Raw genomic sequence first — 26133 nt, forward strand, 5'->3', positions numbered from 1 at the left:
TGACAGGGACACTCACCGTCACGTCGTTCGCGCTGCCGCCTGGTTCAAGTCTCTTTCTGTCTGCCCGCCGCGCGACGGAATCGTACCCGCGGCGGCAGAACGATATTCCCGAAGCCGGACGCCGGTGAAGCTCTCGGGCGACTCGCCCAACGACTTCTTCGACGGTCTGGGGGCCTCAGCTGACAGCGACACAATCGCTTTTTATCGAGTTCTTCCGGCTTGGATGGCTCTTTGCAATTGACCACGGACACCCGTTTCCTCTGAGCTAGATCATCTGGGACGGTTATCGACTATTGTGTCTACAGGTGGAGCACTGATACAGTATATCGACCTTGCTCCACTCGTTCCCCGTCATAGACTCATAATAGGAGCTCGCACGCGATCCCTACCTACGGAACATTCCCTTGGAAACAACAAACAAAAGAGGTTGAAAAATATCCATTTGAATCTCCAAAATGGCATCCAGCTTCCCTGCGCGGCAGCTGCCTGCCAGGCTCGCCAGACGGCAACCCAAGATATACAACCCCGCAAGGCGTAAGTCTACTACAATACACCTGATATACAGGACAGTACATACATACATCATCACAGAATCTCCAGAACATCCCAACTAACAAAATAATCCCCCCTCTACAGGACTCCAATCCACCGCCGCAACTCAGACCCAAAACCCCGCCTACCCCCTCTACCCATCCGTCATCCAGCTCCTCCACGAGAAGGGCATCCCCGAGTCCGAAATCTCCAAGATCCCCGCCTCCGGTCCCAAGGGCCGTCTCCTAAAGGGAGACGTCCTCGCCTACCTGGGCACCATCGCAGCCGACTACCCAGCCACTCAGGCCGCGCGGATCGCACGCCTGTCGCACCTGGACCTGAGCAACATCAAGATCGCAGCCCCCAAGGCAGCGGAACAGGCACCGCCAGCACCAGCAGCTGAGGAGGCCGCGGCTCCCGCACTACCCGCAGAGACCTCCATCGCCGTCTCCGTCTCCCTGTCCGCCGTGCTGTCCCTCCAGAAGAAGATCAAGGAGACTCTGGGCGTGACGGTGCCGCTGTCGACGTTCGTCGCGCGCGCGACGGATCTGGCGAACGACGACCTGCCGCGTTCGAGCTTTGAGAAACCAACCGCAGACGAGCTCTTCGATGAGCTGGTCCTCGGTACTACCCCCGTCAAGACGTCCAGGGGTAACTACATCCCCGAGATCAACGTCGTGGAGGCTCCTGAAGAAGCTCCTGTCGCTGCTGCTAAGCCGGTCAAGGAAGATATCATCGACTTCCTTGCCGGCAAGGTGACCAGCCCCAAGGCCTCATCCGGAAAGGCAACAATAGCAAATGCATCACCGTCTTTCAGCTCCGCTGGGAACGTGTTCAGCCTCACGGTCCCGGTGGGCGAAGAGAGGAGGGCACGGGTATTCTTGGAGCGGGTTAAGGATGCATTGCAGATTGGACCGGAGAGGTTGGTGGTTATGTGAGTACAAGAAAAGGGGGGGCGAGACCGAAAAAAGTTAGGTTCAATGAGAGGGAGTGGATGTGTAGACCGAATATCCAAGGATAATGTAACTTAGTGCAGCGCATAATGAGGTTACCATAGATCGATTTGCACAGCCTTATGTCCGTTGTTTACATACGGAGCTGGTCTTCGTGTCAGATGGTAATAAGAAGAACAGTCTTACAGATCAATTTACAGCAGATAGTCAAGAGCGCTGATTGGATTGAACTGGATAGGTTTACATTCCATTATTCTAAGCTTGGGAAGCTGAAAAAGAAGGCTTCACTTCAAGCGAGATGTCTAGGTATGATTCCAATACCCATATCAAATAACCCCAATCCAACATGGATGAGACCGGGTGCAAGATGAGAAAGCACAGTAGAGTCAAGTAAGTTCAGTACAAAGGTCGTATCGTCGTTAGGTCGCGAGGATATCATGCAGCTCAGCGACAAAAGAAAAGAGAATCCCTAAGCCTGGTAAGAAATCCCAACCGCCAGTCCCAACCACACCACAGTGTTCTGTCCGCCCATTCCAACTCCATGAGCGCCGCCCGCCATAGATGGATAAAAGTGGGAAAAAAATGCATGTTGGAGATGCCGCACGCAAAGAACCCGCAAAATCGGTAAAAGAAAAAAAATTCAGACATATCAATGTATGTGCGCAAATTGAGTCTGGCTCCGTTAGAAAGCCACCTATGAGTAGGTGGACAGCCAACCTAGATGCAGGAAATGCCAAAAGCTAGCATGAGAATGCCCCAAGGTCCGTCCCATCGCCCCTCAGACTGGATGAACGCCGTCGAAGACCGAGAACACCGGATCTAATGCACATTAGGAGCAACGGAAGGAGAGGCAGTAGCCTTCCAGCAAGATGGCTGGAGAGATCGTCGACTGCCCGTGGGATAGTGCGTGTAGGCAAAGGCCGTGTCACCGAATCGTGCCCCATTCAGCCAGCTTGCTACCTTCGCGCCCACTGTCCCTCCCTGACTTCTTGTTGAATATCTTCCAAAACCTCAGCGTCTCGTCTCCCGCTCCAGTGACAATAGTTTGTCCGTCGGGACTCATTGCCAAGTAGAGAACGCGGTACGTATGACCAGTGAGCGAAACGATTTGCTCCATGCGAGGATATTTCCAGATGACAATCTGATTCTGGCTGTAACCATGGGTGCTTATGATTTCGTCCGAATTTTTGGACCAACCAAGATTACAAACCTGGCTGCCAGTGTCAACTTCTTTGATCATGGAACCGGTCGAGGTATTCCAGAATTTTATGGTCCGATCAGCTGTTCCTCCACCAGAAGCAAGCAAATGATGTTGGTGAGGGGACCAGGCAATTGCCTTGACCGCTGCAGTGTGATCGGAGAACCGGTACAACGGCGTCTCGTGCAGCTTATCCCACACAATGAGTTTGTTGTCATTACCTCCGGAGGCCAGCTGACCGTCTTCCGTATTCCATTTGAGTCCACAAACTTCCTGTTTGTGGCCGGACAGGCGTCGAAGGTACTGGTCGGGAGAACGAACGTCACGGTGAAAGATCAGACGATCCCGAGAGCCCGAAGTCAGGATATGATCGTTCCAAGCCAGAGCTCCAACACGATTTGTATGGCCAATCATCGTTCGCAGTCGTCGACAATGCTCTGCATCCCAAATTTGCACAAGTCCTTTGCCTGTACCGATCGAAACATGGGTCCCCTGTAAAACACTCGAGGTGAGCCTATGGTAGATCAAAAGAGCATACGGACAGCTTCTTACCCGTTGTATCCAGCTCACGCTGGTCACTGTATCCTCCTTTAGCTCGCATAACTTAGTTACCCGCCCAGTTTGCGAATTCCACATATACACCGAGTTGCCCAATCCGACACCTAGCACGTTACTGCTGCCCCAATCGACCAGGTTTAGATAAAAATCGTCCTGCAAATCAGGAGCATCGAGCACTTTGTAGGGTACTTTGTTCACGTAACGCGGTTGTTTTCGCGGTGTCTCGAGTATGCGTTGGCTGTCGTAGCGAATTGGCGACAAGCTGTAGAGCTCCGACCGAACGTTCAGATTCGGTCCATGTTGGCTTCTAGGAGTCCTTGACGGCGTCGGTTGGCCCGATCCTGGGCGTGGGGATACATAGGTAAAGAGGTTTTTGTGAGGAGTAGAAGGAGTTATGCTCGCTGGAGGGAGAGCCGGGACAGCATGCGAAGGAGGGGTATGGGAACGAGTCGGGTCATGAACAGTAGTGTTAAAACTTAACAGAGGGTCGGGTGACAGCGAATCCAAGTCGGCCTGTGGGACTGTGTTCCCAAAGAGTTCGCTTCTCAAGACTCGAGAGTATGTACGGTTTGCTTCTTCAGCTGCAATAATACGTCAGCAAAAGGTTTGCCATAACGACAGAGTCAGCTATCTTACTCTTCTGAAAGTGGAGCTCGCTGTGAGGGGCACGCTTTTTTGTTTTCGACGGGGTGGATGGACAGCCGTCCTCGTGCAGCAAACTGTACGTTGCTTGGAGATCCTGACCTTCGCGGTTCGGTATGAACCTACAACACATCTATGTTCAGCGACGGTGCTCAAATATGGCATATAGATGGCAGGCGCCATTATATATCCACAAATGATATATTGGGACCGAACTAAACCACTCACCTATCTCCATAGACCCTCTGTCTCTTCCGACTAGGACTCGTGCCTGGGGTCCTCTCACGCCGACGGCCGGCGTCTTCATACTCCTTCAGGGCCTTCGCTAGTGCATCTGGGTCAATGGGTTCTGAATCCATTCGCGTTTGCTGACGAGTGCCTAGGGAATCTGGAAAGAGCAAAGTCTTCTTCGTCGGCACACTGGGCGGGGTTTTGGATCCAGGCGGGGATGCGATATTCGGTGCTTTCGCGCTACCACGAGACTTTGCCCCAGATGCTCTGCTCCTAGCAGGCACCTCCGATTCCTGATTCTGTTCGCTCATGGCTATTGTAAAGTGCTTGTCGCACAACCCAAACACAGATGTTGATTCCGGCCTGACAGGGCGGACAGAAGGTTGCAAGCCAGGTGAACTGAGGGGTAGAGCACGAATCAAAAGAAGGCAGATAAAAGTGGCCAGATAAATATCCTCTGTTCAGTGCTGGGTCAAACGTGAGGTGAATGCTGTGACGGCGTATTCCGGCAGTCTGGTGAGTTCACAATGCTGTGTCGGAGCGGCAATTAGAAGGGCGACAGCGGCAGGACAAGAGTCTCACCAGACCAGGGCTGCTTTGACGGAAAGAGACAGCCTGCGGAGGTCATTTGAGGGACCAAGCCGCAATCTGGTGAAGACGATGAGTCTGGCGGGGAAAGAAGCGATCACAGGAGATCGACAGGTAGCTTGGAACGTCTGTAACGGCTCTTGTGATGGAGTCGAAGGGGAATCCCATCCCTCGGGGGTCACGCGTCGGGAGCGCTAAGCCTTTCCCAGCCCTTCCAGGCCAGAAAGGGGCCACTCCCGGGCGGCGGAATCTACGCGGCTCTCTCAAGCTGCTGTCGCTGCTCAGCCCTGTGCGGCCCGCTTCAGGAGCTGTATCGGAGCGCGATGCCCTAAAATACGATAACAATGATTATCAGTGCATGATGGCACGGACATGGTGGGCAGAGGTGAACAATACCAGCGTGTGCTGTGGTGGGCTTGTTGTTTACTTTTGTGAGGGAGCGCAGCGCGTCTTAGCGTTTGGAACACCTGCAGCAACCACAACACGCGACTGAAGGGGGAATGCAAGGTGTCAGGACTGCCTGCACAGCATGATTATTGGGCTGCTGACAGCTGTTGATGTTTTGAGGGAGATCAAATCGTTTGATAAACACGAAACATCCGCGAGATGATTCGACCAACACGCAAGTTTTCCAACTGACATTGCAAGCCTTGGCCGCCCTTTAATCGGGTCCCGCGGTCGCTCCCGCCGCGCTGGCCTGAAAACAGCAGGACACTGAGCTTGGGCCACAGAGTAGGAGAATAAGTTAAAACTTCCCGGCCGGCAGTGACTAAGCACGGTCACTATTGCATATGTTACCTGATCCTGAGTTGTCTTCGGGGAGGTCTGCAGACCACGTCGCTGATGATCTCCGGGCTCAAGAACGGCTTGCTTGGGAGTCGCGTGTTCTTCTTGGGCCGTGTGGCTGCCAGCGACGGCGGCACCCCTCCGACTTTGGTGACTTGTGCCTCATCTGGACATCTTCCGATCCCGCTACACATCAGACTTAGCTATCAGTACACAAGGTACTCCAGTAACTCCACAATGTCCAAGATCGACAGCAAACAAGCGGCCCAGGACTTCCTGTCCTTTGTCAACGCCTCGCCTACCCGTAATTCTCCCTGCTTCCACATTTCTATCATAGCTGTCTAACCCATCCCAGCTTTCCATGCGGTCAACTCTGCCAAGGAGCTCCTTTCCAAGGCGGGGTTCCAGGAGATCAAGGTACGCGACACCATCAGTCATATACAGCTATTTGGTTCTACAGAAATTTGATAATGTATGTAGGAGAAAGACTCCTGGTCTTCGACATGTCAGCCAGGCGGCAAGTACTATCTGACCCGTAATGGCTCGACCATCGTAGCATTTGCCATTGGCAAGAAATGGAAGGTGGGGGAATCACCATCTATGTCTTATTGAGACGAGGACAACTAAAAGCTAATAACATGTCTGATAGCCTGGGAATCCGATCTCGATGATCGGTGCTCACACTGACTCCCCTGTCTTGAGGATTAAGCCTGTCAGCAAAAAGCAGGGAGAGGGGTTCGTTCAGGTCGGTGTCGAGACATATGGAGGGGGCATCTGGCACACCTGTTAGTATCACCGCAGCAGCTAACAGCAGCCTGGACTGACTTCTTTCAGGGTTCGATCGCGACCTTGGAGTCGCTGGTCGAGTAATGGTGCGCACAAAAGATGGCTCGGTTGTGCAGAAGCTGGTTCATATTGATCGTCCCAGTATGAAGCCCCCACCGGATTGAAGAGTGCAGCATTACATCCCGCTGATCATATGTAACAGTTCTCCGTATCCCAACACTGGCAATCCACCTTGACCGTCAGGAGACATTCTCATTTAACAAGGAGACCCAGCTCTTCCCTATCGCTGGTCTGGTTGCGGCGGAGCTTAACCGCACTGGCCGCTCCAAGAATTCTGACTCTAAGGATGCTACGTCTGATGAGACTGGAAAGCAAGGCGAACTTGCTCCGTTGAAGGCGATTACAGAGCGCCATCACCCGTATTTCGTGGAGCTTATTGCTTCGGAGCTGGGTGTGGATCCTGCGGACGTCCTCGACTTCGAGATGATTCTTTTTGACACGCAGAAGGCGTGCCTTGGGGGGTTGCTTGATGAATTTATCTTCTCTGCTCGACTGGACAACCTCAACATGTCATTCTGTGCCACCATGGGTCTGATCAACTCCGTGGCTGACAAGTCGGCTTTGGATGATGAGTCGTCGATCCGTCTGGTTGCCCTTTTCGATCATGAGGAGATTGGAAGCCGCACTGCCCAGGGAGCGGACTCGAACACTCTGCCTGCGATCATCCGTCGCCTGTCGGTTCTCCCTCCGGCTTCCTTCGGAGATGCGGGCAATGCAGACATTTCGACGGCCTATGAGCAGACACTCTCAACTTCATTCCTGCTTTCCGCAGATATGGCTCACTCGGTCAATCCCAACTACGCTTTTAAGTATGAGCCCGATCATAGACCAGAGATGAACAAGGGCCCTGTTATCAAGATCAACGCCAACGCGCGCTATGCAACCAACGCCCCGGGCATCGTGCTTCTCCAGGAAGTTGCAAGGAAAGCCGGTGAGGATGGAGAGGTTGTCCCTCTTCAGCTCTTTGTTGTCCGCAACGATTCAAGCTGCGGTAGCACCATCGGGCCGATGCTTTCTGCTGCTTTGGGAGCCAGGACCCTTGATCTTGGCAACCCGCAGTTGTCAATGCACAGCATTCGCGAGACAGGAGGCACGCATGACGTCAGGCACGCAATCAGGCTTTTTGCTAGCTTCTTCAAGCACTATTCGGTCTTGTCACCGACCATCTTCGTGGATTAAAATGTCCTCATAGAGTGGAATTCCTACGGTTCTGCAGATAGGTCAGGTGCGGAGTTAGCTCTTTCTGGTTTGCTAGCAGTAGATATGGCCAAGACAAATGGATACATTCACGAAGCCCTACTTTACAGTGGTCTGGACAGGTCGAACTCGCTCGAGTCACGGCCCCCAGTATAGTAGCCGAGGATATATCCCGTCCCGATCTCGATTCCCTGCTGATGGCAGGTCATGTGATAGCGAATCCAGCCCAAGAGGCAACGTTACATCCTGAGACGTTGGGTATGAGAGAACATAGCCTCGTGGTTCCGGATTGATCTGCTTACGCATAGCTAGCGCATGCTTCTCAAATTCAATATCTCGCCCGAGAAGTGCCTGTCCAGTCAGGAGCTTGACCCCGCATTAGTACCTCTTGGGCCAGCCAAACTGACTCGCGGTGTTCTGCCCGATCGGTGCAGTATTTCTTCCAATGACACGACCGTAGTCACTTAGATTTATTGTGATATTCTCACGACATAGGTGATCTGGACGCAATCAGACCATGACAGGCCCGTTGCCCCGCCGCACGGGTTAGCTAGAACGCAAGAGATAGGCCACTCTAATCCTCTTCCCCCACCGCAGACGGTTGACTTTGATACCCCGGACCCAGCTTGCTGGCTAACCCATGGAAACCTGGGGTCCTGCCAGTCCGTGTCTGCTCTAACTTTACCCCAGACGGTTGATACCACTTTGAGCACCTTAAAGCCCCACGGGAATCCCCCACAGCTCCAGGCTTCCCCATGTCTTGGCGCACCTGTCCGACGCTCTGGTGCTTTCCGCTGTCACCCCGCATTTTGCCATCCGGAGGCTAACATGAGAGTATCCAATTATCAACAGCAGTGTTGCACGCGATTTATCCGCGGGACGGAGACATGGTCTCTTGGTGCGGAGACTTCTGTCCCGTGGTCTGGCGTCCCAGAGCCAAGTAGGAGGTACATACTGGTAATGATAGGCGAACGTTAGACAGAAAGAGGGGGAGTACCATTGGGTCAACAAGCTTCTATTTAAGCACTTGTATTCTCAATCCTCTCATCCTAGGGTCCTGTCCTCGCGGCTGGATTGCTGCGTGCTCTCTACAGTGTCGCTCCTAGCTGCCTCTGCTACCCTCCCGATTCTGAAAGGTCTCCTAATAACGCCATCATGAGGAATCATATGGAATTGGGGTGGTTTTACTCCTCCCGTCAGATTATACGCTATTTTGCAACTCGAATATCGAGTCTACAGCCGCCAAGGGTATCGATTGCCCTCAATAGTCCTCCTCTGGGTAGCAGACTGCTTACTAGCGACTAGACCAAGTTGAGGAATCCATATGCCATCTTGAGAGAGATTACACGCCACCAATGGCTCATGTTTGCTTCCGGCTTCCTGGGATGGACCTGGGATGCATTCGACTTCTTCACCGTTTCCATGACGGTCACCGAACTTGCTGCGCAGTTTGATGTCTCTAATTCGGACATTTCATGGGTGGGTATTGTCTATACTGTAACAGAGTGGTATGCTGATTTGCCTGCATAGGGCATGACGGTCACCTTGATGCTTCGATCGGTTGGCGCCCTGGTCTTCGGCTTCTTGTCTGATCGCTACGGGAGGAAGTACCCTATGATCATTAACCTCTTTCTCTTTGTTATCCTCGAACTCGCGTCGGGATTCTGCAACACTCTCTCGCAATTTCTTGCTGTCCGTTCGCTTTATGGGATTGCGATGGGAGGTAAGGCATTTTCTGGTAACTATCTTTAGCAGATTAATTGACACCCTACAGGGCTCTTTGGACCAGCAGCTGCTACTGCGCTTGAGGATCTTCCCTACGAAGCCCGAGGACTGCTCTCTGGAGTGTTTCAGCAAGGGTACGCGGCCGGTTACCTCCTGGCCGCTGCCTTCTACCGTGCATTGGTCCCGACGACTTCCCACGGTTGGAGAAGTCTCTACTGGTTTGGCGCCGGACCACCGCTTCTCATCATTGCCTTCCGTTATTGGCTCCCGGAGACAAATCATTTCCAGACCATAAAGGCAGAACGAGAGGCGAGAATCAAAGCACAAAGCGCGGAGGAAAACCATCTACGCGCGACTGGATTCCGTGCCTTCATCAAGGACGGATTGAAAGGCCTCCAGGACAACTGGGTGCTCTTCATCTACCTAGTTGTACTCATGACAGGCTTCAATTCCTGCTCTCACGGCAGTCAGGACTTGTATCCAACCTTCCTAAAGGATCAGGTTGGCATGAGCGTGACCGACACGACTATCATCACTGTCGTCGGACAGATTGGTGCCCTCCTCGGTGGTGCTACAGTCGGGTACATTAGCACATTCTTAGGCCGTCGCCTGACGATGATGTGCGGCTGCGTAATCGGCGGCGCCCTCATCCCGGCATACATGCTACCACGAAGCATGTCCCTAGTGGCAACTGCGTTCTTCCAGCAATTCTTTGTCGGCGGTACTTGGGGCCCTATTCCGATCCACCTGCAAGAGCTCTCCCCGCAGGTACTCCGCTCCCTCATGGTCGGTTTAACATACCAACTGGGTAACCTTGCTTCGTCCGCGTCTGCAACAATCCAGTCCGTCATCGGCGAGCGGTACCCTCTGCCCCCGACACCAGACGGCAAGAAGCGTTTCGACTACGGCAGGGTCATTGCCATATTCATGGGCGCCGTGTGGGCGTATATGCTGTTCTTCCTGTTCTGGGGGCCTGAGATGTCGCAAGAGGAAAGACAAGAGGAGGCAGAGGCCGCGTTATACCTGGAAAGGCTGCGCTCAGAAGGCGTGAGTCTTGCTCTTATTGGGGAGAAGAGAGCTGCTGGCAAGATCGAACCGCAACAGCGCAGCAAGGATGAGGAGGCTGTGATAGAGCATGTTGAATGATGGTCCTCTGTCATGTTGGGAAGTGGATTCGGGTTTTCTCGGGCTTTTATGGACTAATCCATCATTATATCACACGGCTCTCCTTTTGCTAAATTCAGCAGGCCCAGGGATATATACGAAATTTGATGACAATATGCTGGTCATATCAGTAGAAAACACCGTATATACTTCTCTACTATTCGCGTGAACCGACCTATCAGAACACTCCATCTTTCCATATCACGTGCACGGACCCTACCCCCCTCCCCGCCCAGGGCCATCTCCGACTCTTCCCCGCAGCCCGAGTCAGACAGGCCTATCCTGGACATTAACACTCGTTCCTTTAGTTGGCTTGTACTTTTGTATACACGGCGGCTTTCTCCCTCTATTCCTTAATTAGATACCCTTTGCTCTAGAGATTTGCGAACAGTGCATAAGCTCTGTGTAACCTTAACCCCCCGCCTTGCCTTCAATTGCTTGTTTCTCGCCATGAGCGCCCTCACTCCCACCTATCTGTCCGGCGATGGGGTTGCCATCAAGGAGTTTTTAGATAAGTTTGATGTACGTCGAAATTAGGAAGCCCCTGGAAGATTTTTGCCTGCTACTTAGCTCTACTTTCCTTCTTACTATTGCGCTTCCTGTTCTCATGCGCAATTGAGCTGACTTGGAGACGTTTATAGGTCTTCCTGTTCGACTGTGATGGTTCGCACCTTCCTGTTATTGCTAGGCCTGATCTATCAATGTTCTATTATGCCCGCATAGACGTTTGCGAGTTTCGGACAACTCTTCGGAATACCTGCTGAGAAGACAATATTTGTAATAGGCGTGCTATGGTCCGGCGACCATGTCTTCCCGGGAACGGTCGAGACGCTAGAGATGTTGAGGAATAAAGGTATGATGATTCTTGCTATATAAGCGACGAGGGGTCGAAGGGCTTTATGTTGACTTGCGCGCACAGGGAAACAGGTCGTCTTCGTCACGAACAACAGCACGAAGTCACGAGCGGACTATAAGAAGAAACTGGAGGGCATGGGACTTCCAAGCTCAGTAGTATGTAATCTTTTCCCATATATTAAATAACCCATGCTTTACTAGAACACCCGACCCTGACAAAATAACAACAGGACGAGATCTTCTCCTCCTCCTACAGCGCCGCGATATACATCTCCCGCATCCTCAAACTCCCTGAGAACAAGCGCAAGGTCTTCGTCCTGGGCGAGACCGGCATCGAGCAGGAACTCAAGTCCGAAAACATCCCCGTCGTCGGTGGCACCGACCCCGCCTTTCGCCGCGACCTGAAGCCAGAGGACTACGGCCGCATCGCCGCCGGCGACCCTGAGCTCCTCGACCCGGAAGTCGGCGTCGTCCTGGTCGGCCTCGACTTCCACATCAATTACCTCAAGCTTGCGCTCGCGTTCCACTACATCCGCCGCGGCGCCGTCTTCCTCGCGACCAACATCGACAGCACCCTCCCCAACTCGGGCACGTTCTTCCCCGGCGCGGGATCCATCAGCGCGCCTCTGATCATGATGGTCGGCACGGAGCCCGTCACCATGGGCAAACCGAGCCAGGCGATGATGGACGCCATCGAGGGCAAGTTCAAGTTCGACCGCAGCCGCGCGTGCATGGTGGGGGACCGTGTCAACACCGATATTCGGTTCGGGATTGAGGGCAAGCTCGGAGGCACGTTGGCCGTTCTGACGGGTGTCAGCTCGAAGGATGACGTTATGAATGGACCTGTGCGGCCGCTGGCTTATGTGGATAAGTTGTCGGATCTGCTGAGGGGGGATTTGCGTTGAATTTGAATTGCAAAAAGGATTGAGGGATCCCGATAGTCATCTAGACGGGTGGGAATGTTAGAATTTGAGAATTTCCAATTGTATATATCTAGATTAGATAGATCTGAATATAGCTGTAGCTATTTTTTCCCCTCTTTTTGAAAGTACCACCAGCACTTCAATAACGGATTTATACATAGGAATACCTTGTGTATATCATAATTCTTCCATTCCATAATATAATCTATTAGATGGCACATCTATCTACTCATGATATGATCCCTCTATACAGCACAATACAGTACAGTAACATCTCAGAACATCTAATCCATCTAATCTACCCATCCAGCGTCGACTCCTGCACCAAAAAATGCTCATCATGCATGACGAATCCCTTCAGTCTCCACAGCGCCAGCATCGCATCGACAGTGATGTTTCCACCGGGTCTGAAGAACAGGGCATTGTTCCTGAACCGCGGGTGTCGTCTTCTCAGCTCCGCCCGATCAGCATCCGAGAGGAGCACGGTGAGGTCGAAAACGGGGACTTTCCTCCCGCGCTGCGGGAGGTGGACGTAGTCTGGGAAGGGGGATGCGAAGGAGCAGGATTCTGGGTGTGGTAGTTGGGTCTGGGGATCTGGAGATGGAGATGGAGATGAAGGGTCTTCAGATGTTTCTTCGCCTGTTTCAGGTCCAGAAGAAGAGGATGTACTCTGAGCCTCACTATCAGGCCCCATAATCAACACCCCACCCCATTCCATATTCTCCAGATGCTGCATCCCCTTCAGCCCCTCAATCAGCGCGGCCTCGTTGGCCTCGCGAAGCTCGATAACCCTCCACACGCCGTCCGCCGTGTTCAGATTCCCATCCTGCCAGCAGACCTTCTCCAGCTCCTTCACGGCCTCCTTCCGCATGTTCTTGAGCACAAAGCTCGGCATGTCCTCGCGCCAGACCATGTTCTTCTCCTCACGGGACGTGATGGGACCCAGCGGGTACTTCCACCGGAAGGGGATGATCTTCGAGAGGCGCGCCTTCTTCGAGGAGGACGAGGACATGAATTGGCTGGTGCATTCTTTGATGAGGAGGAGACGGTCGAGGAGGCGGAGGGTTAGGAGACGGAGGGGGCGGTTCTTCTTCTTGGACGTGTTATCCCTCGTCTTCGATTTCGAGTCGGTGGCTTTGTCTTCTGCGATGGCCGTCCCGATCGACTCGTCTTCAGTCTTGTTTTCATTTTCGGCCTTTTCCACTGCGCCCGCTGCCTCTGCAGCTTTGAGCTCGTCTTTCAGCAGCCCGATCGGCATGAACCAGAGCGTGTCCGAGTTCGGACGACGAACCATCCCCCAGTCTCCCAAGAACGCCTTGGGCAGTCTCGTGCTCGTCGCGGAGCACATCCGCGGAGCGGATGCCAGCGCGACGGCCCATGGGTTCCGTCTCAGTCGGTCGATATCCTCCTTCGATGCGCGTTTCTTTCGGACTTTTTCCCGCGGGTCCCGGGCATGCGTGATGAGAGGGGATTGAGGGAGTAGCTGGGACGGACGCGCGGTCTCCGCTGTGGAATCATTCCGGGATACTGTGTCTTCAGATTTGTCTACCCGCCTAGGTCTGCCACGTCGACGTTTTGGCTTGCCTTGTGTCGGCGCAGAATCCCAGGCCTGGTGGGTGCTCGAAATACTCCGGCGAAAGGTCTTCCCGGACCTAAGTTCAGATGTAGATAGAAAGATTTGGCGAAAGATCTGCAGACGCCATGACGCGTACGAAAGACACCGGTGCGGACAGCTCATGATTTCAAGAAATGATGGTGGATCAATGGCAGCTACTGCTACTTTATAGGTGCAGCAGCCGTCGCATGTAAAAAAGTTCGGAGCTCTGGTGGACACGGGAGGTTCAGTGCTGGGGTGGATGTCAGGAAACTAACTGTTTCGGGACTAAATCTATAGGCGGCCAACAACCACATACAATCAAGGACCTACTCCATACAACAAGGTGGATATCTGTTATATTTTATAATTGAGATTACTGTTTGCCTTTCGTCCTTCTTTAGTCTCTGTGCATGCTTTTGGCTTGTTATTCCATGCAAATGGAAAGTGTTGTGGCGGTAGCCATATAAATCTCAGAAATATAAACTCGAGTCCCATCTTCGAAGAAGCAGCAGCGCAACGCAACCGACAGATGCTATTGAATCCTTGAGAATCAGATATGCCGGTAAAAGAGAAAATAAATACGTGTTGTTTCTCAAACAGAGCTAATTAGCAACGCAAGATTGCACTGTATGATTGCACCTGAGCAAGAAAAGCTTGAGAATCATAAAGTTTGCCTATATGAGATAAAAGGATGTACTCTGAGTGATTCAAATTAGCCATATTAAACTTGTATTATCCGGCACCTTTCAGCTTGTATACTCCATAAAATCTACCACCAATCAGACTTGTAGAATCCCGTATCCAGGATATATAGCATCCACGACCCATTATTAACATCTATAAATATTCTGATTATGCTGCATTTTCGCAGCCTGGTATAATAGCCACGTTATCAGAGATAACAATATCCTTCTCTTAATAATCCCAGCCCTGCAAGGGGGACATTATCGTAAATATCCTTCCCCATCTCTCGCAGAAACTTCCTGGAGGAACCTATCTGCTGGCTGGATACGCCGTAGGTAGTCCTTTCGGACCATTCAACCCTCTTTCATCGCTGCCGCCAATGGTGCAGTATCCTGGATCATGCGAGTTATCATCTCCGGTCAGCTCTGGGAGCCCAAACCAGCAAAACAATCTCTAGGTATATTGTATAATACATACGGTGTAAACCTGCGAGAAACTCAACCTCGGACTCCCCTTTCTGATACTCGCATCATCGACCACCATCCGTGTAGCGAACTCGCCCGGGACCGCTCGACCGCCTTTCAGACCGATCTCAATCGTCCCGATCAGCATCAGATCGTGGCCTTTGTCGTCTGCGACAAAGACTCGGTGGATTTCGTGGCGTCGCGAGATGATGATTCCGGGGACGCCGTTGCGGGATGAGCGTATTTCTAGATCCTGTCAGTATTGTTCGCATCGTGTCTCAATGATGTCATCAGGGGCTGGATATATGGGTAGTGATTTGTAACCTTTAGACCCCGAGAAACTTTTCACAGCGCCTTTCATCATTCCTGTTTCCGTGAAGACCTCGTCTGCCAGCAAATCCGCTGATTCTGGACTGTTCGTGTCTGCCAGTACATAGTATCGCTCTATGAGCTTCTTGACCGCCGGGTCAATGGGGGTTGCCGGCCAAACTGTCTTTTTGAATGTATATCCCATCGTGCTTAAAAGACGGCAATTTATTTTACCATTCGAATAAGAGAATATCATTTCCATAGGAAACTGGGTGTGAGAGAAATTATTTGTCTTGGAATAGTACGTTTGCGGCCTTCTTCCGTTTTTGGTAATTGCATTCCTGTCGGACCCCTTTGGGATACAGCATCTTGCAGTCGCACTGAAGATCAGCCTTGCGATCTTTTTGGTGAGATTTCCAAATTACGGAAAAACGAAGACATCTTGTATTTCCTGTGCCAGTGATATAGATCGGTGTGCCTTTCATCCCCAGATAAGACCCTTGGTTGTGACAGTCGGGATACGGAGAAGGCTGTTTGGGGTTCCCCCGCTCACTACAGCCACCTAATCCGGTACTGATCCTTGAAGCTCCATGGTTCGTGATCGAATTTGTCAACTTCATTCATGGAACTGAGTTCCGTGACGCCACAGGTGTTAGCGAGAACCATCGAGTATGGTGTACAGCCACGAGATAGCCACATAGAAGGCCATGAAGCTGTCAGAAAAGGTACCTGCCGTGGCGAACCCCAGAATACCAACGTGGCGGTGGTGCAATAAGATACGGAGCCCCTGATATATTTCTCGTTAACCACATAGGCCTACGGTTTATGACGTTTGAATATCGTCAGTAGATCAAGCAAGCCATGTCTCCCAAAGTCCAAATGATAAGAATAAGCTCCTGTTTTCCTAGGTTCACCCAGATTCTTTAAAGTTCGTCCCCAAAGTCAGGAGGACATAAATATTTGTGCCTTTCCCCGTTCCCAGACAAGGACTGCATATATACATCGACACCATGGCTACGACGAACGTGATTCCGCTTAAGATCGCGATGGCCTGTGACGAGGCAGGTCACGACTACAAGGAGGCTGTAAAGAAGCATCTCGAAATGAACCCCCTAGTTGCCTCCATCCAAGATGTTGGTGTCAATTCGCCGGCTGACAAGACGGCCTATCCTCATCCCGCCGTGCAAGCGGCTCTCCTGGTCAAGGCTGGAACGGTTGATCGCGCACTTCTGATCTGTGGCACCGGTATGGGTGTCGCCATCTCCGCAAATAAAGTGCCTGGCATCCGAGCCACGACCGCCCATGATCCTTTCAGCGTCGAAAGATCCGTCTTGAGCAACAACGCGCAGGTTCTGTGCTTTGGCCAAAAAGTGATTGGCGTCGAGTTGGCTAAAAGACTGGCATCTGAATGGGTCAAATATAGATTCGACACCATGAGTGCGAGTGCGGAGAAGATCGCCGCTATCCATGACTATGAAAAGAAGCTGGCTGGAGAAGGTTGAGAAGTTGACACAAAGCCGAACGTTGCACCGTGGTGCTACCTATCGCCATCCCCCCACGGTGATCATGTCAGTCCTGCATAATCCTGATAATCATTGATAATCCCGTCATAGCAAGTGTAGTTCAATCTGTTAGTTAATATCCTGGCTAGGCGAATAGCTAGAAATTTTGGAGTAGCCCGTCCATCGTGAACACTGTTTATCGTTCATGTTTTCATTGTAAGTTCCTGATTCATCGTAGAAGGTTCAAATTTATCAGAGTAAGAGGAATCAGTTATACCTCAATCAGGACTTCCAACAAGAATGCAGGGTCGGGAGAAGACAACAGAAGAGAGTCGCGAGGACGTCAGGCTCCGCACGTAGTACATCGTACGAGTTGTTGACGGTAGAAGCCGCGGCGTCCGGGGTATTTTGAAGTGGAACAAGCTTAAAGCTAGCTATTTCGCGCATCGGTCTTGGCATTCCAAACTGCCGATCTGGGCACGCGCTCTCCACGACGTCGATCTCTGCCTTCTCTCGTTGCATCTTCCATTGCACTATTTAGCCATCCATGATGAATGCAATGCGCCCTCTGCAGCACCTCGGGCAGGTGCTTTGCCGCACTTCCTCTCAGGCGGTCCCGCTGAGGACCTTTGCGAGCTCGACGCCGTCGTTATCCAGCATTATTCCGCCGCGGGGTTGGACCCCGACACCCTTTGTGACCGAGACAGTAGTATGTTCTGCCGTGTAGTTCCGGGTTTTCAGAGATTGCGATTGACTGACTTTATAGGGAGGTGGCTGGCACACATGTACGCATCCAAAATCGTCCTGTGTCCAGTACGGAGCGTTGGAGCTGACTCGTCCCAGATGATATCTTCTCCAGATTACTCAAGGTGAGCTCGTAGTCCAAGCGTTGATATAATGCTCAGCCAGCAGCTTACTAACATTCGGGCCTTCTCAGGAACGGATAATATGTCTGAATGGCGAAGTAGACGAGACGCTCTCCGCTTCTATAGTGGCACAGCTTCTGTTCCTCGAAGCCGATAACCCTGAGAAGCCGATTCACCTGTACATCAATTCTCCCGGTGGATCTGTGACCGCTGGTTCGTGATATAGTTTCTCTTCGAGATGGATTCGCACAGTGTAGGCTGACGACTCTTTTCTTTTCCAGGTCTTGCGATTTACGACACAATGACCTACATTGCTTCCCCCGTCAGTACCATCTGCGTTGGACAGGCTGCATCTATGGGATCTCTCCTCCTGTGCGGTGGACACCCCGGAAAGCGTTACTGCCTGCCACACTCGTCCATTATGATCCACCAGCCCTCGGGAGGATATTTCGGACAGGCGACCGATATCGCGATCCATGCCAAGGAGATCCTCCGTGTCCGGAACCAGCTGAACAAGATCTACAAGCGCCACCTGACTGGAAAGAGGGAGCTATCGCTTGAGGAAATTGAGAAGTTGATGGAGCGTGACTACTTCATGGGCGCACAGGAGGCGCTGGACCTGGGTATTGTGGATGAGATTCTGGACCGGAGAGTGAAGCCTAAGGAGGAAGGTGGAGAAGGAGATGGAAAACCTCCGACGGCGTAAGGGTGCGCATGGATTTTTTGTTTCTTTTAAGTTGAAGGGTGGAAGAGCTTGTATAGTATAATGACCAGCCATGTTTATCCCTTCTCTGCGGGCGTATACATCTCCACTACGGCGCTGGAATAGGTTCATATGGAGGCATTGAGATTACCCGTCCTCGGTTCCCCCGTGGACGAATACATGTCATAGGACCAATAAAAAAGAGATCCCTGCTGTTAGCTGATGCAATTGCTATGTCTCTGCTTGACAAGATAGAAGCAGAGACGGGGAATTTTTATATTATTTCACGTAAATAGGCACCTCATTGCATGTACAGACCATTCCCTCCCAATGCTCCCCAAGTAGGAAACGCCGCATATGCATAGTCCAAATCAAGAAAAAGCAAAAATCTCAAGGGCTATCGATCTACTCGCACGACACGGCCGTCAGGCGCAACTTCAAGCCCGAACCTTTCTCTTAGGAAGGTCGCAGTCTCGCTCGAAGGCACATAGTTCGATGATTGTCTGGACCTAGAGGAGGGATCATAGCGCCACTGCTCCCGGATAGTTTCAACGAGATTCATGTCCATGATCACAGCCTCTCCGGTTATAAAAGTATCCAAGGGATGACGGTCCTTTGAACGCGGACCTTGAGAACTCTCAGAAGGCTCCGCTAGAAGCTCCGTCCATTCAGAGCTTTCGCCTGCGCTAGTAGGTGGATTATGCAATGTAAGATCGTCAAGCTCGATATCATCCCCCGCAGCGCGTCGTCTCGATCTTGTTCTCCGATCTCGTCGCAGAACACCTCTCTCTTCAGAATCATGATCCTGATCTATAGCCCCTTCTTCTGACTGCGTCGATGTCGAAGCGGTAGTCGAGCTGCTCGTCTTTACGCGCTCCAGCACGAGACCCAACATTATAAAATGTAGTATCATGACCAGGATGTCCAGCATCACGAGTCGAACTTTCGACACGGGGCCTTTCTGGCCGATGAAGTCGATGAAGAGTCCACCATGCAGATAACCCCTCGTCTCTTCCCCCGCTTCTGGACGCGCAAACATAACATGGAGCAGCATACAGAAGAGGTTGCTTCCGAAGATAGCACCGATAAACGGCTGGTTTCTCGTCGGTTCGAACGGAGGCGCTTTGGGGGTGAAGAATATCAGCTGAACAATGGCACGGATGGCGAACGAAATGAAAGAGCAGCTGTTGTGGCAGACAGATGGTTAGCAGGATGCACTGGCTTATGACGGAGATATATAGATATAGAGAGAGAGGCCCACTCACTCCAAGTAATATAGCGCGGAGAGCTCGCAATATATCATGATATCGAGGTCGCGCAGCAAGCGGTCAATGAATGCAGTCTTGGCGGCTGACTGCAGTTTTCTCCTGCGTTCGTTATAGCGCGCCGATTCGGCGCGCTGATCGGTAAGAGCGACGTCGTGGCCATCGCGATCGTCCGGTATATCGGAGACGTCAGCGATATATTCAGCATCACGAAAGACATCTGGAGTTGTCATAGAGGGGTCATGGGGACGTGGACGGCATCAAGATTGGCTCGTAAAAATGATGATTGAGACTGCAACGGCAGTCCTAGTGAAGAAGAGTTGTGACTGCGAATTTATAAGGCCGATTTCCTCTAGAAATTAATGTCGTGTCCTGAAGCTGACAACGTCCGCTGTCACCAGAGCGGTCGTGTTCGGCGGAGTTTCCTCGGGCCGACTCCCACACTACCCCGGACTCGCCTAAAGCATCTGCATCGATCGAGTACGGAGATACTCAATAAGGTATGTTACCACATAGCACATACTTATCTAAGCAAAACAGTATAACTAACTAACTAACTAGTTATTTTAGTTATGAATGGAATTGATTAATTTCAGTTATGAACCTCAAGGGAATAAAAAGTCACAAAATTTCCTCAACTGATATCGACCATAGGCATATCTTCATCGGTCCAAATTGGACCCGGCTTCGAAGTTCTTGTCAATCCCATTATGGCCTTTCCACTTACAAAGGAGACAGTCGACCACTTTAGAAAATGTCTTCGTATGATGGAAGAGCATCTTCGTCGTCTCCTGAATCGACGTCTTCACTCTCGTCTCCACTATTCTCGTTGCCGTCCTCTTCACATTCATCATCTTCGGCTTCCAACTCCGTAACATTTGCTTCCATATTCTCGTTGTACCGGAAGTCTTTTAGCCCGACTTGTCTCTTACCGACTCTCCCGATGAACTCGACTGTGTTCTTTTCTGGATGGATTATTTGTCCGATCTGTACTTTCTGCATATGGCTCCGCTTTGATGGTGTCCAGGAATATGTACTCCTCAGTCTCTTCCTGGGGGAAGAGATGGTGGTGAAATCCAATTTTAGCTCACCCAGCAGGCGTAGACCTGCAAAAGACACTTAGTACTATCTCCAAGTCATTTCACAGAAAAATTCTGACATACTCGGATCATCCGCCCTGGCTGGGAGATTCTCTTCGTCGCAAGTAAGGATATCGACCGTGCCCTTTTCTCCACTTTTCTCACTGACGACCAGATAGCCTTTTAGCCATGTTCTTCTGTTCGCCTTCGTCGATTGTTCCTGTTTCCCATAATCAGTAATGCGGGACTCTCTTTCCTTTGAATTGAACTGTACTAGATACCTTTTTGACATGCCAGTACATTTGCTTGCCAACACGCTTTCCACGAATAGGGCATTCAAACGAGTCCTCCTCTCTATCTTTGCCCTCAATAAATTTTTGGTGGACAGATATTCCATAGCTTCGTCGCACTTTTCTGAGTCCTACCCGTGGTTGGAGTACTCTGAGGGCAGCCCCGCGGCTGATCGCCGACCATGGATTCTTAGGTATTATCACCTGCACTTCCTCCATATGGCTCTCGTAGAATTTTCTGATTTCCTTGACAATGTATGGCGAATTTGCAAGACCCCCACAGAGGATGACCATCTTCGATTCTTAGCTTTGCGATATACCTCCAATGCATGGGGGCCAGTTTGACATACCTTGATGGGATGATTGTTTTCTTTTTTCACGGAATCTATCTGCTTTCGAATTAGTGCAACAGTTCCTTCGACCACTGGCGTGAACATATTTCGGAGTTCATCTCTGTTCGCCATCATAAGCTCAAAAATAAAGGACTACAGCTTCATCAATTCATTCGAATATTCCAATACTACTTACCTGTTTATCATGATTTCATGATACGCCGAATGATAGTGTTCATTATCATTGTGATTCATCGCTAGATGAACCAGGAACGGACCGTTTTCTTTGTCATCAAATAGTCTCTTGATATCTTCAAACTCCTTCATGAACCTGCTTCTGGCTCCTATTTTGCTGACATCGATTTACTTGAAGGCCTCCCCGAACTAGGTTTCCATCAAGACTTGGAAATTGCGGTCGATGGTTGTCCCACCGCATTTTGGCACCTGGAATATCAGTGAGTGAGAAGCCTTCACGATTGGCATGACTGGCTATCGTTATCTTATAAGTGATCAAGTCCTAGAATGATAAAGCTGAGATTAGTTTTGTCCTTTAAACTCTTTGAAACCGCATATGACAAATCCTAGGAGACCACTTATCACGGTCCCGCCCCCCATCTCAAACACGATAGAGTTCGAGTTTCTCTGCAGAACGGTTGTTGTGTTAGCTATGTGCAGAGGTCTGCTCATGCTTTTCTGGTTTTACGTACTTTGAAAGGGCCGTTTCCTACCTCGAATATCTTTTGACGACCATCAAATGCTGCCAGGGCGGCCGCCTCCGGCTCAGCGACTAATGTCATTCTGTCTTTGCTGCGGGAGCCGAAACCGGCTTCTTCTGCCGCTCTTTTGATTCTTTCTCTCGCGTTGTCTTCCCAACCTGCCGGTGTAGCTAGAATGAAGTGGATTGGCGTCTCCAGCAAAGTGATGCTTCCAATTTGTTCTTCCAACTTTGTGATGAGGTGCTGATAAAGGCAGTGCCAGTAGTCAGAACACAACTGGGCTGGAGTTTTATTATTGACAGTTCGCATGATACCCTGTCCAGCGGACTGTCTCAACAACGGACCGTCATGTTCTTCGGTTACGGCATCTTGCTGGTACCAACAGCAGTTTGAACCAGGTCGCAGACGGCTTATTAGGCCGTACTTGGTAGCCCCAGCGCACTGAACGCTCTTCGTCTGAGCTGTATGAAATAATGGACGGGTCCTTTTTGAAGTGCTCGGAACTCCCAGGCTAGTTGTTTAAAGGTTTTATTTGACTGGGACCATCAGTAGAGAAAACGATTGATATCCCTGTCCATTGTCAGAGAAGTTCAATCCTTTTTTGCTAAATTCATACCGGAAAAGGTGGCTCTAAAGTCTAGTCCGACGATTATAGAGACTCTGTTCTTTTCCAGTTTCTGGCATTGCGGAGTCGACTTTTCGACATCGTCACTGTCACATAGTCGAAGTAAGAAAGCTATCTGTCTATGTAATCAAGTAACTATACCTTTGGTAAATTTGTAACTTAAGGACTGTGTTCCCTGTTTGATTTATTGGAGCTGCGGCTACTCTTTGCTCCAGTTGAACCTTTGCTGTGTCAGTATCTGTTTGAAAGCTGAGGTGCCTATCTCTTACCTGAGTTTTCCTGCCCGACCTCGTCGAGGCCGACCATGTACTTGGTAGGCATAGTGATCAACAAGAGTGAGTTTTCCGGTACTCTCTTGTCTAACAATCACTATTCTGCAAGGGCCCGTCAATGAAATGTTTGTAATGTAAAGCACTTTGCTGAGCGCAGGTTCTTGTAAGATATCCGTGAAATCGATCCAACTTGTGACCACCTGAAGTGGTTAAATGTGAATTCTGGAGCTCCCCAGTCTGTCCAGGAAGTTATGGTCTTCAGGTGGAACTGAGAAAGAAAGTCAGGTAAATCAGAAGCGAGCTTGATGTTGATGAGAGCGACGAAGACACTTTGTCAGGTCGGTTCAAGCGTCCGGATTTCAGAGGGAAGAGGAAGATAAACCAAGTCGATTTTAGAAGATGGGGTTTGGAGGGAGACAGTTAGAAACAATGGCTTCAAAGAGAAAGTATGTCAAGGTGTTGAGACGAAAGGAATCTAACTTCCAAGAGTAGATGCGAGGTGAATACTGTCGATGTCTCAGGATGGTATAGAGACCATGTGTTGAGAGATATGCCAGTTGAGAGGAGATTAATTCTTGGAAAGGTACCTAAAGCTAAGGATATAATCCTTGTATTTAGGTTATTAGAAAGAGAAGAGCTTCAGCGGCGTCGAGATGGAAGTTGGATAAGAGATAAGCTAAACACCCATTCCCAATCTAGTGATCCCTGATGGTATGATTGAGTAGAAGTAGAGATATAGGAAGATGGTCGCATAGAAGTTGAGGGAAAACGTGCCGAATGTAACTAAAAGTGAAGGAATGATAACTAAATACAAGCCTTAGAAGGGTCTATTACTGAATTTGGCTGAGCAGTAATTTGTTATCCCTATTCCTCATCCTAACTGTTTACTTTCATCTGCGCAACACACTGACGGTCTTTGCTGCTTGCAGGCTGTGTTCCCCGTCACAAGATGCAGTGAATGAAAGAATTGGGAACTCCAGCACCATCAGCCCCTTCAGCTCAGACATCCCTCTTCACGACTAGAACCCTGCGTCTTGGTTCAGAATTCTCCGAATCTGTCATTCTTCATCACTTGGCTACACCACGAAGGCAAAGTCTAGGACAAAAGACGAAAGCAATCACACACTCTTGCTTGCACGTACCGCACCTAACCAACTTGTCTTATTTGTGAGAACGCATTGAGTCCGTATCGAGTCGATGAATAGTACTGTACTAACACAGTTCGTCAGCATCAGGTATTTAGACGAGATAGATGTCTTCTATACCGATGCCAAGTGTGGTAATCACAGAGAAAGCAAAGATGGAAGGCGAAATTGTCGATTCCGCTGAAGAAAACTCCAATTCGAGCGAACCTCCAGGTTCTGGTCACGAAAAAGATCCTAGCTACGCTCCAGTCAGTATACCTACCAATTACATTCTTCTATCATGCTAACCAGCTACAGAAAAAGGGGTCATCGAAAAGCCCTGACACAAATTCACACAAGCCCGGCCGGTCGAACTTGTCTTGTCACGTAGACGAACGCGAACCATCTACAGGGGCTCCTCCCCGGAAAAAAGGCAGACTGAAGCGTACCGAAGCAATACAAACGTCAGGTTCGAAGAGGCTCACCAGAGGACGGACTCCAACCCGCCGGAACGCGGTACGAACAGTAAGGCAAAGAAGCCTCGTCAACAGAACCAGTCTACTGGAAAAGGAACCACGCAGAAACATAAGCCAAAGACGAAGAGTAAGCTTCTAACAGAGGGTGAATTGCAAGAAAGGAGGCAAAGTCGTTTAAGAATGAGAATAAGCAACTGGAAGAGAGAATTCAGGAATTGAAAAACGAATCGTTGGAGAATGCCAGAGCAAACACAAAGTCAGTTCTCGACGACGAGATTGTCCGAAAATGGTTCAGAGATTACAAAGTCATATCCACACTTGGACAAGAAAATACAGCTGCTCGGGACCCTGACCGATGTTCACATGGTAGACTGGGAAGTGATACAGATACCATTTCCTCTTGAGGAGAGAAACTGTCTCGAGGAGGATTTTCAAAAAGTTAGGCAGCTCAAAGTTGGCAGTACTGTCATCCTCAACACCCTCCTGTCGAGGTTAATACACCATTACATTCTTTCAGAACCTTTCCATTCGACAAAAACGACAGTTCAGGGGCTCGGTGATGTCTCAGGGAATAACGACTTGATAGCGTTTGCAGAGTCGCTCAATCGCTTTGCAAGCTTAGTTTCTAACCGTAAGACCCTTCAATTCCTATCTTAGTATCCTATATCTAACAGTAGCATAGAGACGTCACTACGCTTCCGACTGGGTATCTCGGACGCTTGATATCATCTATCCTTCTTCTGAGCCAGATGGACCATCCAGAACAGTAATAAAAGAGGAATGCATAGCATCTCTAGCAGATATGTTCTTGAAGTCGACAAGACCGATGCTTCGAAAAATAAGACCTGACGAACACACCGAACGAGAAGAAGACTTGATGAAATTACTTCGCAATGGAGTCCACCTGAGGATTGACTCTTGGAAGCAATACGTGCAAATGCAGTTCCATTTCCTTGATTCGGACATACTCAGCACCTTCGAGCGAAGCTCAGATATTATGAAACCATATGCTGCAATGCGATTGGCAGATGACGACAACTGCTTGGATGGGGAGCGTATTATCATGGTAATACAGCCGGTTGTGACGGCACATTGGTTCGATGAGGAGGGAGAAAGAAAAAGCAAGATCTGGACTGCCGCTGTCGTCTGGGTAGACGATAGTAAGAGATCGAATGCACTTAACCATCCGGGCAATGAGAGAAAGGGACCAGAAAGTACATCACCAGAAAATAATACACAACCGCTCCCAGCAGAAGCACCTCGATCACTGCGCCATGACCGTCAAATCCCGCCAGAATTCCACAAAGACCGCGATACTGGCTCACGGCCGAACGAGGCAGAGGACATAAGAGACACTACATATCAGAAAGTCGAGCACATAACACGCAGGCAAGACAAACTAGACTCAGCTGTGGAAAGTACAGCAAAGCTCAATGAATTGGTCACTCATCGGAGTGAGTCTGTAAGAAAACAACATGAGGTTACGTCCTCATCCTCGGATATTGACCAAGAGCAACTGCTTAAAGGTCTGATTTCTGCAGCAATTGATGAAAGAGCAGAGGGTCATGGTCAATATACAGGCCCTTTCTCGCTATCCCAGAGCGATGCTGAGCCAGAAACAACCCTTGGGAT

At 50.3% G+C, this 26133-nt stretch overlaps 11 protein-coding genes across 11 annotated transcripts; 6 read left to right on the forward strand and 5 right to left on the reverse strand.

Annotated features, from left to right (window-relative positions):
* Positions 1 to 455: 455 nt before the first annotated feature.
* VTN00DRAFT_7040 (uncharacterized protein) lies at positions 456 to 1469 on the forward strand (the record flags this gene model as incomplete). Its single annotated transcript, XM_069433744.1, has 2 exons — positions 456 to 534; positions 637 to 1469. The coding sequence occupies 2 exons, from the start codon at positions 456 to 458 to the stop codon at positions 1467 to 1469; spliced, it is 912 nt and encodes a 303-aa protein (XP_069287094.1).
* Positions 1470 to 2409: 940 nt separating this feature from the next.
* Positions 2410 to 4424, reverse strand: VTN00DRAFT_7041 (uncharacterized protein; the record flags this gene model as incomplete). The annotated part of the gene is made up of 4 exons (XM_069433745.1): positions 2410 to 3174; positions 3235 to 3821; positions 3877 to 4004; positions 4111 to 4424. 4 exons carry the CDS (start codon positions 4422 to 4424, stop codon positions 2410 to 2412), a joined length of 1794 nt encoding a protein of 597 aa, XP_069287095.1.
* A 1300-nt stretch (positions 4425 to 5724) lies between these two features.
* VTN00DRAFT_7042 (uncharacterized protein) lies at positions 5725 to 7512 on the forward strand (the record flags this gene model as incomplete). The annotated part of the gene is made up of 6 exons (XM_069433746.1): positions 5725 to 5791; positions 5843 to 5904; positions 5968 to 6069; positions 6137 to 6272; positions 6322 to 6414; positions 6476 to 7512. 6 exons carry the CDS (start codon positions 5725 to 5727, stop codon positions 7510 to 7512), a joined length of 1497 nt encoding a protein of 498 aa, XP_069287096.1.
* Positions 7513 to 8685: 1173 nt separating this feature from the next.
* On the forward strand, positions 8686 to 10401 carry VTN00DRAFT_7043 (uncharacterized protein; the record flags this gene model as incomplete). The annotated part of the gene is made up of 4 exons (XM_069433747.1): positions 8686 to 8778; positions 8836 to 9009; positions 9061 to 9253; positions 9305 to 10401. The coding sequence occupies 4 exons, from the start codon at positions 8686 to 8688 to the stop codon at positions 10399 to 10401; spliced, it is 1557 nt and encodes a 518-aa protein (XP_069287097.1).
* Positions 10402 to 10869: 468 nt separating this feature from the next.
* On the forward strand, positions 10870 to 12179 carry VTN00DRAFT_7044 (uncharacterized protein; the record flags this gene model as incomplete). Its single annotated transcript, XM_069433748.1, has 5 exons — positions 10870 to 10941; positions 11061 to 11082; positions 11204 to 11272; positions 11339 to 11430; positions 11505 to 12179. The coding sequence occupies 5 exons, from the start codon at positions 10870 to 10872 to the stop codon at positions 12177 to 12179; spliced, it is 930 nt and encodes a 309-aa protein (XP_069287098.1).
* Positions 12180 to 12495: 316 nt separating this feature from the next.
* On the reverse strand, positions 12496 to 13935 carry VTN00DRAFT_7045 (uncharacterized protein; the record flags this gene model as incomplete). Its single annotated transcript, XM_069433749.1, has 1 exon — positions 12496 to 13935. The coding sequence occupies one exon, from the start codon at positions 13933 to 13935 to the stop codon at positions 12496 to 12498; it is 1440 nt and encodes a 479-aa protein (XP_069287099.1).
* Positions 13936 to 14831: 896 nt separating this feature from the next.
* Positions 14832 to 15456, reverse strand: VTN00DRAFT_7046 (uncharacterized protein; the record flags this gene model as incomplete). The annotated part of the gene is made up of 3 exons (XM_069433750.1): positions 14832 to 14870; positions 14956 to 15188; positions 15267 to 15456. 3 exons carry the CDS (start codon positions 15454 to 15456, stop codon positions 14832 to 14834), a joined length of 462 nt encoding a protein of 153 aa, XP_069287100.1.
* Positions 15457 to 16261: 805 nt separating this feature from the next.
* Positions 16262 to 16753, forward strand: VTN00DRAFT_7047 (uncharacterized protein; the record flags this gene model as incomplete). The annotated part of the gene is made up of 1 exon (XM_069433751.1): positions 16262 to 16753. The coding sequence occupies one exon, from the start codon at positions 16262 to 16264 to the stop codon at positions 16751 to 16753; it is 492 nt and encodes a 163-aa protein (XP_069287101.1).
* Positions 16754 to 17303: 550 nt separating this feature from the next.
* On the forward strand, positions 17304 to 18325 carry VTN00DRAFT_7048 (uncharacterized protein; the record flags this gene model as incomplete). Its single annotated transcript, XM_069433752.1, has 5 exons — positions 17304 to 17462; positions 17520 to 17538; positions 17597 to 17622; positions 17691 to 17832; positions 17901 to 18325. The coding sequence occupies 5 exons, from the start codon at positions 17304 to 17306 to the stop codon at positions 18323 to 18325; spliced, it is 771 nt and encodes a 256-aa protein (XP_069287102.1).
* Positions 18326 to 18719: 394 nt separating this feature from the next.
* Positions 18720 to 19820, reverse strand: VTN00DRAFT_7049 (uncharacterized protein; the record flags this gene model as incomplete). Its single annotated transcript, XM_069433753.1, has 2 exons — positions 18720 to 19506; positions 19588 to 19820. 2 exons carry the CDS (start codon positions 19818 to 19820, stop codon positions 18720 to 18722), a joined length of 1020 nt encoding a protein of 339 aa, XP_069287103.1.
* Positions 19821 to 20334: 514 nt separating this feature from the next.
* On the reverse strand, positions 20335 to 22950 carry VTN00DRAFT_7050 (uncharacterized protein; the record flags this gene model as incomplete). The annotated part of the gene is made up of 4 exons (XM_069433755.1): positions 20335 to 20693; positions 20751 to 20886; positions 21996 to 22465; positions 22899 to 22950. The coding sequence occupies 4 exons, from the start codon at positions 22948 to 22950 to the stop codon at positions 20335 to 20337; spliced, it is 1017 nt and encodes a 338-aa protein (XP_069287104.1).
* Positions 22951 to 26133: the final 3183 nt, after the last annotated feature.

The sequence above is a fragment of the Thermoascus crustaceus genome, assembly GCF_041956765.1.
Source record: "Thermoascus crustaceus strain CBS 181.67 unplaced genomic scaffold VTN00scaffold_4, whole genome shotgun sequence".
Lineage (NCBI taxonomy): Eukaryota > Fungi > Ascomycota > Eurotiomycetes > Eurotiales > Thermoascaceae > Thermoascus > Thermoascus crustaceus.